Source organism: Octodon degus, unplaced genomic scaffold (assembly GCF_000260255.1).
Source record: "Octodon degus isolate 3935 unplaced genomic scaffold, OctDeg1.0 scaffold00104, whole genome shotgun sequence".
Lineage (NCBI taxonomy): Eukaryota > Metazoa > Chordata > Mammalia > Rodentia > Octodontidae > Octodon > Octodon degus.
Window position 1 is genome coordinate 2,983,958 of NW_004524680.1, and position 10,951 is coordinate 2,994,908.

Sequence of the window (10,951 nt, forward strand, 5' to 3'; positions counted from 1 at the left end):
CCCGCCCCCTGGTGGGCTGAGCTGGCCACACACACACACACACACACACACACACACACAAATTAATTAATTAATTAATTAAATCTTTGTTTACCTGAGTTAGACAAAATATTTTATGAAATATCAAAAGCATTCTCTATAAAAGAAAAACACAATACTTGATAAATTGGACTTTATTAAAATTTAATCTCCACCAGGTGTGGTGGCACACACCTATAATCCCAGCACTTGGAGGCTAAGGCAGGAGGATTGCTGCCAGCTTCAGGCCAGTCTGGGCTGTATAGTGAGTTCAAGACCAGCCTGAACTATGTAGCAAGACACAATTTAATCTCCAAGGATGTTGTTAAGAGAATGAGGGCTAAGATTATATAGCTCAGGGATAGAGCACAGGAGGCTGTAGGTGCAGTGCTCAGTAGTGGGGCAGGGAAAGAATGATAGATAGACATGGACATAGACAGAAGCCAGACAAGCAAAGAGCAAGAGCCAGAATGATCACTGGTAATGAATTGAAGTTGGAGGCTTCAGGATAAGTTCATAGTTTACTATAGATACAGTGAATACACAAACATTTATAGGTGTGTGTCTATGCAGGTGTTAACAGACACATATTTTTCCTTGCTTTGTCAGGTGAAAGACCTGAAGAAGGGACTTCCCAGTAGCAACAAGCACACCTAACACCTAGATCTTAGATTTTAAATATAATTTTCACTACAAGGATCCACAGTTCTTGAGAAAGTGGCAGGCCTTTAGTGGAAGAAAGCCAGACCTGGTGGTGCATGCCTGTAATCCCAGCACTTGGGAGGCTGAGGCAGAAGAATTGCCCTGAGTTTGAGGGCAGCCCAGAAGCAAAACCTGTCTTAACAACAACCACAAAGATATAGGGGTAGAAGTGAGCAGGCAGGGAGGTGGGAGGGGGAGATGATGGGGCTGGGGCACTGTCACATGGGGTCATAACCCAAAGCATAACAAGTATCTATTACCTTGACCCACTCCTTACGTAAGACTCCCTTGCCCATCATGGAAAGGGGAGAGTAAAGTCACAGTCCAGAAACCTGACAGGAGTCACCTTTGCCAGATGACCAAGGTCACTGGAAACTGCAGCAAGTTATGTGCAGCGCAGGAGTCATACCAAGGTATGCCCAAGTGAAGGGACTGGCCTTCCGGTCACAACATGTTGGAAGTGCCCTGACACCTCATGCAGCCTATGTGCACACCTGTACATGCTTACTCCAGACTTGCTTAGTCCCGTGCTGGATGGGCACAGCGCCTGCAGGGCCAGGGGCTTCCTCTCCACCACATGTGGAAGCCACATGGGCGTTGGCTCCTGGCGTGTGTTCTGTGGTCCTCATGGTTCTATTTGCTCTCCAGTGACACAGCACATAAAAGAGCTCCTGGAAAGAAACACTAAGAAGAAGTCCAAATTGAGAAAGAAACCCAAGCCTTATGTTGAAGAGCTGGATGGTAGGGCCTCTGCAGCCTGGCGCTGCCTCTGCACCATTCTGCTCTCCCGCCACGGCCGCCTGGCCTCTTCTCTAACCACTTCTGGGCCGGGGAGGGGCACTAACCTCAGGCCTGCAACCTCCTGAGCCTGGAGGCCCTGGTGGCTGACAGGATACTCCACCTTTCTTGGGGGTACCCAGAGCAGTTCCCAACATGTTAAGTTCTTTGTGGGCAGGAGGCATAAGGACCAGCTGCCCAAGACCCAGAGGCACCCACAGGTGAGTATCAGGGCATCCTATTGCAAGGGTCTTCATAGCTTTGTCCTGCAGTCAGAGAGCCATGCTTGTTATTCAGAAGTCACCAAGCAATCTCCCTGCAGCACTGGCTCCCCAGCAAGACCACGTGGAGTCTGGGATCTTCCCACCCTGTACCAGCATCCGTCCTGTACTTGCCCGGGCCCTGGCCCAGTACCAGCCTGCCCACTGGGCACCAGGTCAGCTCCCAAGGCTCTCACCCCACTCCTGCATCTGCTCTGGTCCTCCTGTGCCGCCTCTGTGCAGAGCTGCTTCCGCCTCACAGGGCTCACACTGGCCTCCCTGGAACGCCCTCCTGCTCTTGTTCTGCTCCCCACTGGAAAGCCCTTTCAGATGACTTACTGCCCATGGGGACCTAACACTAGGATAAGGAGCTTTCTGCAGATGAGGCCAGCTTAGAACAAACTCTTAGGCCAACAGGCCAGGTTGGTATCTGCAGGGCTGGACATTTGGTCTCTAAGGATACCCTCAGTAGGTTTGTGTCGGGTCCTGCAGTCCAGGGTGAGGTTCCAGGCCATGGTCAACTTCAGATCACTCTGGGACAACAGTGGAAGGAGCTCTGAGCTCCTGCCTGAGCCAACCACTGGTGCCTGGGAGCTAGACAGCCACAGCTATCCATTAATCTTGTTGCTGTAGCAAGGCTATGGGCCTAAGTAGAACTAGCAGGACCTTGCAGTCCACCTGGACAGCAAGGTGAGCCCCACAAAGCCTCATAGTCAGGATCTGGCACAGCAGCAGGGACCATGGAGAGCTGCTTTGTCAGCCCCTCTGTGTGTAGTAGTCTCTGCCATGAAACCAGACTGACCCTTAGCTGAAGTCCAAGGTGGGCATCTCACATGAGTAACTTTTTCCTGGACTGGGCCTGGGCACTGCCTTTTGCACTGAAGGTGCTCAACAGAAAACAGAAGTCACCCCAGCTTCCTAGCCCCTGGGGCACATGTGGAGTTGGCTCAGTCCTTCCTCAACCCCACAACTGTGATGCCAGCAGCTTGTCTGGTATCAGCTCCCAGCTTACTCATGAGACAGGTGTCCCTGTCCACATCCCACAGAGGAAGAAACAGGCAGAGGTTTCTTGTGCCCCAGACCACTAGCCTAGAAGCTGTAGCCCCAGGATGTTGTTTTACAGTCAGCAGGAATAGGCAGAAGGCCTGAGTTTTGGCCCCCGGGGATGGCCATGCATGGCTGTGTGGGCTTGTCTTCCCCCAGGGACAGGAAGCAGCAGCTCAGTCCCTTCCTGGAGTGCCAGTAGACTCCAGCCACTGAACTGAACCAGAGAGAAGCAGTGCAGAGCTTGCCTGCTCTGTGCTGTGAATGGCAGGCTGGGGCCCACATTCCTCTGTATGTGTCATACAGTCTCCAAAACAAGGGAGCCTCAGAGGTGCCGAGTAGGGCAGAATGGCCCATGGTGGAAGGTTCTGGCACCGTCTGGAGCCGACTGAGCTGGTCTGGAACCAAGGCCTTCTGCCAGGGTCTGTGGGTCTCTAGGAACCTGCATCTGTGTCCAGGATTTAAACGTCTGTGAAAAGTTTGTTTTGTGTTTTGTTTTGTTTATTAAACAATCCCCATTATGGATACAGTGGCAACCATTTTATAACTCGAAATGTTTTCATGGACTAAGACATTCAATTTTGAACTAGAGTCCAAGCTTCCTCGTGTCCTCAGACATTCATAAGAAACTGCCTCCTTTCAAAGAAGGCAAAAAGATTCCTGTCTGAGAGTTGGCAGGCATTTGGGTTAGCAGGCAGTGGCTTCTATAGGGGTGGGGTCAGGGCATGCCCAGAAACACCCCATCCAGGGCACCTGTCCGACCCTGACCGCTTCTCTTATTATGTGCTCTTGTCTGCCACCCTCTTCTTTCCTACCTGGGCCAGGAGGGCACCGCACAGGGCCAGACCTCAGTAGCATGCCCTTTCTAACACCTGCCTTGCCCTCCAGGGCCATTTCTGGAACCTCAGCTTGGGGCTCTGAACCACAGAGAGGCCACAAGCCCTACCTTTGAGGAAGGAGCCACAAGGTGGCCCTGCCTCCACCTTGCCCTCCTGGGGAGGGTGCTGTGTTGGGATGCTGGCATCTGCCCTGCACTGTTCCTTTCCGCTCAACTATGGACCAGGCTTTGGACCTGTCTTCCTGACCCCCATCCCCATTCCCAGGTAGGGCTCCTTAGGGCCAGCTGGAGTAGGGAGTGAGATTTGGAGGCCTTTGGACCCAGGTCATGTCCTGACCTGCTATTGGTTCTTAGAAATCCTTTGCCCCCTCCTGGTCAAGGGGTAGGTGGGCTGTCACAGGGTTTCCTTCCCTAGCCTGGCCCATACCAAACAGGTATGGAAGCACCTGTTTTTTGTTTGAATGGGTCTCTGCTCTGAAACACACTGCCTAGGAGAGTGAGGACCACTCCCCTGGTCAAGAGTGGACATGAGTCTCCCCAGTCATATAGTAGGACCCCTCTTTGCAGAAGCTGCCCTTCCTTGCCTCACCCCCACCCCCAGCTTTAGTCCCTGCAGCTGCTCGTCTGCATCAGGCTGACCAACACCCATTCTTTTCCAGGGGTGGCGATAAGCACCTATGCCAAGTACTGTTACCACAAGCTGCAGAAGGCGGCCCTGACAGGGGCCAAGAAGGTACAGGCACTTCTGGGAGCACCAAGGCGGGGTGGCACTAAGGCTTGGGAGTGCTGGCTGGCAGAATATGAGGGGCCCAGGGCCCAACTAGGTGGCTGGCCAGGAAGGCCTCTGGGAATTTATGTTCTCCTGCACTGGGACACCCATTTCATGTTCAGTGCAGGCAAAAAGGGGGAGTGGGAGAGGACAAGGTGTCCAGCAGACCACCTTGGTTAGGTGGCCAGCCTCCTGGCTATACCCAGCCTGCCCTTGTGCATGATGTACAGAGCCATGGAGGAGAGACCCCACTGGGCTAAGACCCCAGCGAGTATGGCCAGATGCCAGGGCCAGACACAGCCAGGGTAGAGACCTTCCCCTGGAGAGGACCCTCTTCCCTGGCAATCTCAGGCTACAGGGGAGTCCCCAAAGAGCATGAGCCGCTGCAGTCCCAGGGAGCCCATGCTTGCAATGTCAGCATCCTCCATGAACCCCCTTCTAGTTCTGGCCTCTGCTCTGAAGGATCTCATTCCCTGGTTTTGATCCCATTTTTCTTCCCTATCATCTACCTCCATCCAGGAATTCCCTTGGGCCCCATGTACCTGTCCCAGCACCTGGCCTGTCTGCTTCACTTGCTCTCCCTTTTGCTACGTTGCCCCATCACAGGTCCACTAGCCCAGGCCCCTGTGTCCCTGACCACCCAGACTGGCCCACCCAGGAGGAGTCCCATCTCCCCACATAGCCTATGGGAACTTAAATCTTTAGGTGCTGTGATGGCCTGAAAGGAGGCCACCTTGGTAACTCCAGCTGGGCATCAGGGGATGGCACTGATTGGGAAATCTATGGAGAATTGGGAAGAAAAAGGCCAAGCCAGACCAGGACAGGAGAGTGGTTGTCTTCACAGGGGCTGAAGAAGCCCAACGTAGAGGAGATCCGGCATGCCAAGAACGCTGTGTTCAGTCCATCTATGTTTGGCAGCTCACTGCAAGAGATCATGAACATGCAGAAGGAGCGCTACCCTGACAGGCAGCTGCCTTGGGTACAAACGCGGCTCTCCGAGGAGGTGCTGGCACTCAATGGTGACCAGACGGAGGGCATCTTCAGGTGCCATGCCAATCCCGGGCCCTGGGTATGGGGGCCCTAAGCCTGTATCTACCATGCATATCTGGCAGGCAGGAACCACTGAGTCAGACCCACTTGAGCCTGCTTTGGAATAGACGGAAAGGTGGGCTATCTCGTGATCTTGATCTAGGTTTATGTCCTTGAGAGGCAGGTCTTCTGGGTATCCTCTCCCTCCATTACAGCAGCAGAACCAGCCAGGCATGGTGTCTGCAGAAATGGCCACTAGGGTCCTGAGGTTGCTTGGAAGACAGCCAAAACCAGTGCCTGAGACCTGAGTTTGAGATGACATGCAGTTGACCAGGTGCAGCATTCAGCCAGACAGCTTGGCAACCCCAACTCACATCACATCTCTGAACAGGGATGTGACAGTCCCTTGCCTGCAGGTGGCACTTGCCTGTGGTGTTACAGTTATGACTCACTTGTCAGAGCTAGGACATCCAGGTCCCCCAAAGTATGCAAGAGAAGCTGAGGGTTGCACATTTGGACCTTAGTGGTCCTGCAGAAGGTTCAGGACGGGATGGTGGCCTGGAAGGACTTCATACCACAGATCATGTGCATGGGACAGGGACACAGGACTGGGGAGATAGTTCAGTGATATAAGCACTTGCCTGATAAGAGCAAGGTTGTGAGTTTGACCCCAGGTACCAAAAAAAAACCAAAAAAACAAAAACAAAAACAAAAAAGGAAGTGAAACCCAAAATCACATACCCCAGGGAGAGAGGTAACTGGGTGGAGAAGCCTTAAGGACCTGTATCACCCCACCCCTGGGCACCTGGGCAGGCCAAGCTCGCTCAACTAAGACCTGCCCTGTGCTGCCCAGGGTTCCTGGGGACATTGATGAGGTGAATGCCCTGAAGCTGCAGGTGGATCAGTGGAAGGTGCCTACAGGCCTGGAGGATCCCCACGTCCCTGGTGAGCACTGACACAGGCCATGGGGCCTAGAAGGTTCCATAGGTGCTGGCCTACATGCACTACCTAGAAGGGAGATGGCCACTCACACTTGCAGCAGCCACACTGTCTTGTCTCTGTCCAGGCCTGCTGTGGCTCCATCTCATGACACTCTGACCTCTCTTTCTGTGGCACCCTGGCCAACTCACCCACTTCAGGCAACCTTCTGCCCTAGGGCACCCCAGTTCAGCTCCCGTGCAGAATGGAATAGCCTGTGTCATGGGAATGGGGGGGGGGTGGAGTCCTGTAGCAGCTACACAACGCTGCTAGAAACTATTCACTGGAGCATCATACACACACACACACACACACACACACACACACCCCGGTGCCCCTAGGATTGAGGCAAGGCCAGGGGGCCCTTTTCTGGAGAACCCTCCCTATACTCCTGGGTGTGGCCCAGTGGACTGCTCTGCCCTGGTGTCCCAGAGCAGGCCTCTCTGAGCCTCACCCATCCACAGCATCGCTGCTGAAGCTGTGGTATCGGGAACTGGAGGAGCCCTTGATCCCGCATGAGTTCTACGAGCAGTGCATCGCGCACTACGAGAGCCCAGAAGCCGCAGTGGCGGTGGTACATGCACTGCCTCGCATCAACCGCATGGTGCTGTGCTACCTCATCCGATTCCTCCAGGTATGCCCTGCCCCACCTGCCCTCTGCCCCGCCCCACCCACTGCTTCATCCACCCTCCGCCTCACCCTTTGCACAGGTGTTTGTGCAGCCCGCCAATGTGGCCATCACCAAGATGGACGTCAGCAACCTCGCCATGGTGATGGCACCCAACTGCCTACGCTGCCAGTCAGACGACCCACGCATCATCTTCGAGAACACGCGCAAGGAGATGTCTTTCCTGCGTGTACTAATCCAGCACCTGGACACCAGCTTCATGGAGGGTGTGCTATAGCGCGAGCCGGGGCAGCATGGGGCCCCGCTGCAAACCAGGAGCAGCCAGGCCGGGGCCGCGCCACCTTGCCCCGAGAAGTGCCTTCTGTTCCCGGTGCCCAGCACACTGCCCTCCTCTTCCCGGGCGCGGGGCTGGCAGACAGGGGCGAGAGAATTTTTTCTTGGGGTACCTAAGAATCTGGAGCCTGTGCATAGAATATAAACAGAGCGACAGAAGCCAGGACAACGTTTTGTTTGCTAAAAGACACAATCTAATCCGACGCTGTTCCCTTTGGGCACAACCTTGGGTCGCCACCCTGTGGCCTCGACCAGCCCCGTGTCGGTTACGGTTTCCACCTGGAATCAGAATTCCTTCAGCTGTTGTCAAACTTCATTTCTCCTGTTTTTATATATATATTTTTAGAGTTTTTATTTATTAAAAACAAGCCCAGTCCGCCGCGTCCCCTAAGGCGGGGTCCTCCTTCCGGGGAGTCTTGACTTCTCCAGGCGGCTCGGCGCTGGCGCTCGCTCTGGCGCATCGTGAATAAAGTTCGTGTGGATACTCGGCCCGCTGCCTGCTGCTCGCGTTCCTTTTTGGGGCTCGCAGGTCAGGTGGGGCGCGGCTGCCCCCTAGGGGCCGGAACTGAAAGCGCACAGGACTGGTGAAGTGGGGGACACTTATTCGTGCAGCACCACATCCCAGCTGACCGGCTTACAGCTTCCGACACGGAAGGATGTGGCTGCCGCACTGCGGGACCCTTCGGGGCCTGTCCTTGTCCCTTGCCTTGGCACGGTCACAGGGAGTTCGGACCTGTATCAGGGAAAGGGATGTCGCCTACACGCAGGGCCAGAGCCCAGAACCCCGGACCCGCGAGTACTTTTACTACTTGGATCATCAGGGCCAGGTCGGAGTGGAGGACGGGTGGTTCGCTGGGTTTGGGGCGGAGGCAGAGGGAACGAGGCCAGGCGTCCACTAAAGCTCTCTGACGAACCTCAGCCGCAGGCTGGTCATACCAAAGCCCTCCTGCCACACCGGGCACGTCCCCGAGACCTGGGGCTGAAGACAGTGGGCGACTGCCTATTTTAGGAGCCCTGCCCAGATTCCCCAGCATATATGAGGGAACAGGCCAGGTAACCTCAACGGAAATAGTGTATCTTAATTAGAAACTTGAAGCTAGGCATAGTGGCGCATGCCTGTAACCCCAGAACTCACAAGGCTGAGAGCAGAATAACTGCGAGTTTGATTAAAAAAATTTGAAAGAAGAGAAAGAGCTGTCAGCCCAGCGAATCCGCAGGAAAGTGCGTGTAGAATCCCCTAGATTTTTTTTTTCTCGGTACCGGGGATTGAACTCGGGACCCTGCGTTTGCCAGTAAGCACTTATTCTACTGAGCTATCTCCCCGGCCCTAGATTTTTTTTTTTTTTTTTTTTTTTTTAAGACAGGGTCTCGCTATATAGTTCAGGCTGGCCTTGAACTACCTATGTAGCCCAAACTGGCCTTGAACTCGCTACAGTCCTCCTGCCTCAACCTCCAAAGTGCTGAGATTACAAGCGTGAGCCACCGCCCCCGGCGAATACCCCAGATTTACACATTGTGTGCACAGAGAAACAAAGACAGCAGACACAGGCATGGGCCTGCCCGCTGGGACTCATTGTCCACTGCCTTCTGCTCTGCAGCTCTTTCTGGATGATTCCAAAATGAAGAACTTCATCACCTGCTTCAAAGGTATGGCTGCGCCTCTTCCTTCGGCCCTCGGGGCGCCCGGCGGCCTCACTGCAGCCGCAGGGCGCAGCACCTGGGCGGCGGGCCCGTGGAGCCCGCGTGGTGAGCACCTGCACCTTGTATTCCCCTAGACCTGCAGTTCCTGGTCACCTTCTTCTCCCGCCTGAGACCAAATCACAGCGGGCGCTATGAGGCCTCCTTCCCCTTCCTCTCGCCTTGTGGCCGAGAGCGCAACTTCTTACGCTGCGAGGATCGACCGGTGGTCTTCACACACCTGCTGACAGAGGGCGACGGGTCTTCTCGCCTGTCCTACTGCGGCGGGGGCAAAGCTCTGGTCGTGCCCTTCGAGCCAGCGCGCCTGCTGCCCCTGGCGGCCAACGGGCGCCTGTACCACCCGGCCCCGGAGTGCGCGGGCGGCGTAGGTCTGGTGCGCTCAGCCCTGGCCTTCGAGCTCAGCGCCCACTTTGAGTACCCGCCCGGCGACCCCACGCTGCCCTCGCACGTGCGCTGGCGGGGCCGCCGCCTGGCCCTTACCTTTGACTTGGCCCCACTGTTGACTTCGGCCCAGCAGTTCTGACTCGGAGCTCGCCAGTCACACACACACCCCGCTAGCCTCCCCAAGCTCTAGCGATTGGCTTGCGCCGGCGACGTCAGCCCCGGGCGGCGGGCGGGGCCCCGGTGCGCGTGCGCGCCCTCCCCTCCCCTCCGGGTAGCTGCTCCAGCCCGGCTGTCACTGGCACCGCGGGGAGCCGCGCGTCGCGGGAGCGTCAGGTGAGCGGGCCCCCGGGACCAAGGTCGCCAGTCTTGGGGGCGGAATCCGGCACTATCTCGTGTCTGACCTATGCACAGAGCGCAAAGGGCATGCAGACTGGATGAGATGGAGGCAGCGGGGAGGCCACGCCCTCCGCCGGGCCCAGAACCCACCCGCGCCACAGGGCGCGGACGGGGAAGGTCGAACGGGACCCAGGTGCCAGGTCCCATGTGCTGTGGCGAGACACTGGTTCGGGAGGGCGTATAGCCCGCTGCATCCATCCTACCCAGATTAGTGCCTGGGAGGTTGATGCTCTGCCCCCGCCCAGCCGGATTAGTGGCTTTCCACAGGTAAAAGGATTTCTGGGCTCTTCTCTCCAGAGGCCCTAGTTCCTGCCCCGCGTCTCTTCTACACTGACGTGCACCTAGGGGGTCCGCGTGAGCAGCAGCGCTGAGCCTGAGACCATGGTTTTGCTGCTGGTGGGCGGGCAGGCAAGTGCTGGAGCCAGGGACCACCCCTTCATGCTCTCCGAGGAGATTCCCTGGGCCCCAGCTAATGCTCCCGGCTTCCTGAAGCTCACATGGATCATGAGACGCCTGGGAACTGCTGCTGTCTGGGCCAAAGCTATTCTATTAAAACTTTATTGTTGTACTTACTTGTAAATGACTTTAAATAATGTTATGAAATTAACAGTTTGGGGCAAGGTTGAAACATCAAAGCCACTGGTACCTTTCAGTATGTCTCCGATGACTAGTGAGACCTGTCAAGGGAAACCGTGCCAGGTGAGGTTGGAGCCAGGAGACAGTACACATTTGGTCCTGCCTCCCCTGGCTCCAGATGAGCTCATTTCTCAGTCCTGGCCCTATCTGTAACTAAATTTGAAACTGGGCCCACGGCACTTGGACCCACCTCCAGCTTTCCCATCCCTAGGGCTTTAGGTACATACACATAAACCCCTACTAGCCATGTACTCCTCTGTAGTCTGTAGTCACTGCTCCGAGCCTACTCAGGATGCCACACTAGAAAACAGCTCAGTGGTACAGCATTTGCTCAGCTTGTGTTTCACCTGAATGAGGCTGGGGGGCCAATCTCCAGCAACACCCCCCCTCCCAAAAAAAAAAAAAAAAAAAATAAGAAGTGGCTGGCCACAGGGGAGATACAGGCCTTCTTTAGAAATCTT

The 10,951-nt window shown here is 55.6% G+C and overlaps 3 protein-coding genes across 6 annotated transcripts in view; all 3 read left to right on the plus strand.

Annotated features, from left to right (window-relative positions):
• Arhgap39 (Rho GTPase activating protein 39) overlaps positions 1-7,865 on the plus strand; it is a 106,765-nt gene extending 98,900 nt beyond the window's left edge. For 2 of the 3 annotated variants that reach the window (XM_004638861.2, XM_023723899.1), the window contains 6 exons: positions 1,369-1,461; positions 4,299-4,372; positions 5,253-5,452; positions 6,291-6,382; positions 6,880-7,049; positions 7,126-7,865. In XM_004638861.2, coding sequence (XP_004638918.1) covers positions 1,369-1,461; positions 4,299-4,372; positions 5,253-5,452; positions 6,291-6,382; positions 6,880-7,049; positions 7,126-7,320 — 824 coding nt within the window. In that variant the 3' untranslated portion in view covers positions 7,321-7,865. The remainder of the gene's footprint in view (positions 1-1,368; positions 1,462-4,298; positions 4,373-5,252; positions 5,453-6,290; positions 6,383-6,879; positions 7,050-7,125) is intronic. The other variant, XM_004638862.2, reaches the window with a different exon arrangement.
• CUNH8orf82 (chromosome unknown C8orf82 homolog) lies at positions 7,728-10,426 on the plus strand. 2 transcript variants are annotated; one of them, XR_002822720.1, is made up of 4 exons: positions 7,728-8,203; positions 8,975-9,023; positions 9,152-9,791; positions 10,154-10,426. XR_002822720.1 is itself a non-coding variant. In XM_004638950.2 (3 exons), the coding sequence occupies exons 1-3, from the start codon at positions 8,033-8,035 to the stop codon at positions 9,595-9,597; spliced, it is 666 nt and encodes a 221-aa protein (XP_004639007.1). In that variant the 5' UTR covers positions 7,728-8,032; the 3' UTR covers positions 9,598-10,426. The 2 variants fall into 2 exon arrangements, 1 of the variants encoding a protein (XP_004639007.1); XM_004638950.2 differs by having other exon boundaries at positions 9,152-10,426.
• Positions 9,703-10,951, plus strand: part of Lrrc24 (leucine rich repeat containing 24) — a 4,981-nt gene continuing 3,732 nt past the window's right edge. Inside the window, exon 1 of the mRNA XM_004638863.2 lies at positions 9,703-9,791. The gene's annotated coding sequence lies outside the window, so the exon portion shown is untranslated. The remainder of the gene's footprint in view (positions 9,792-10,951) is intronic.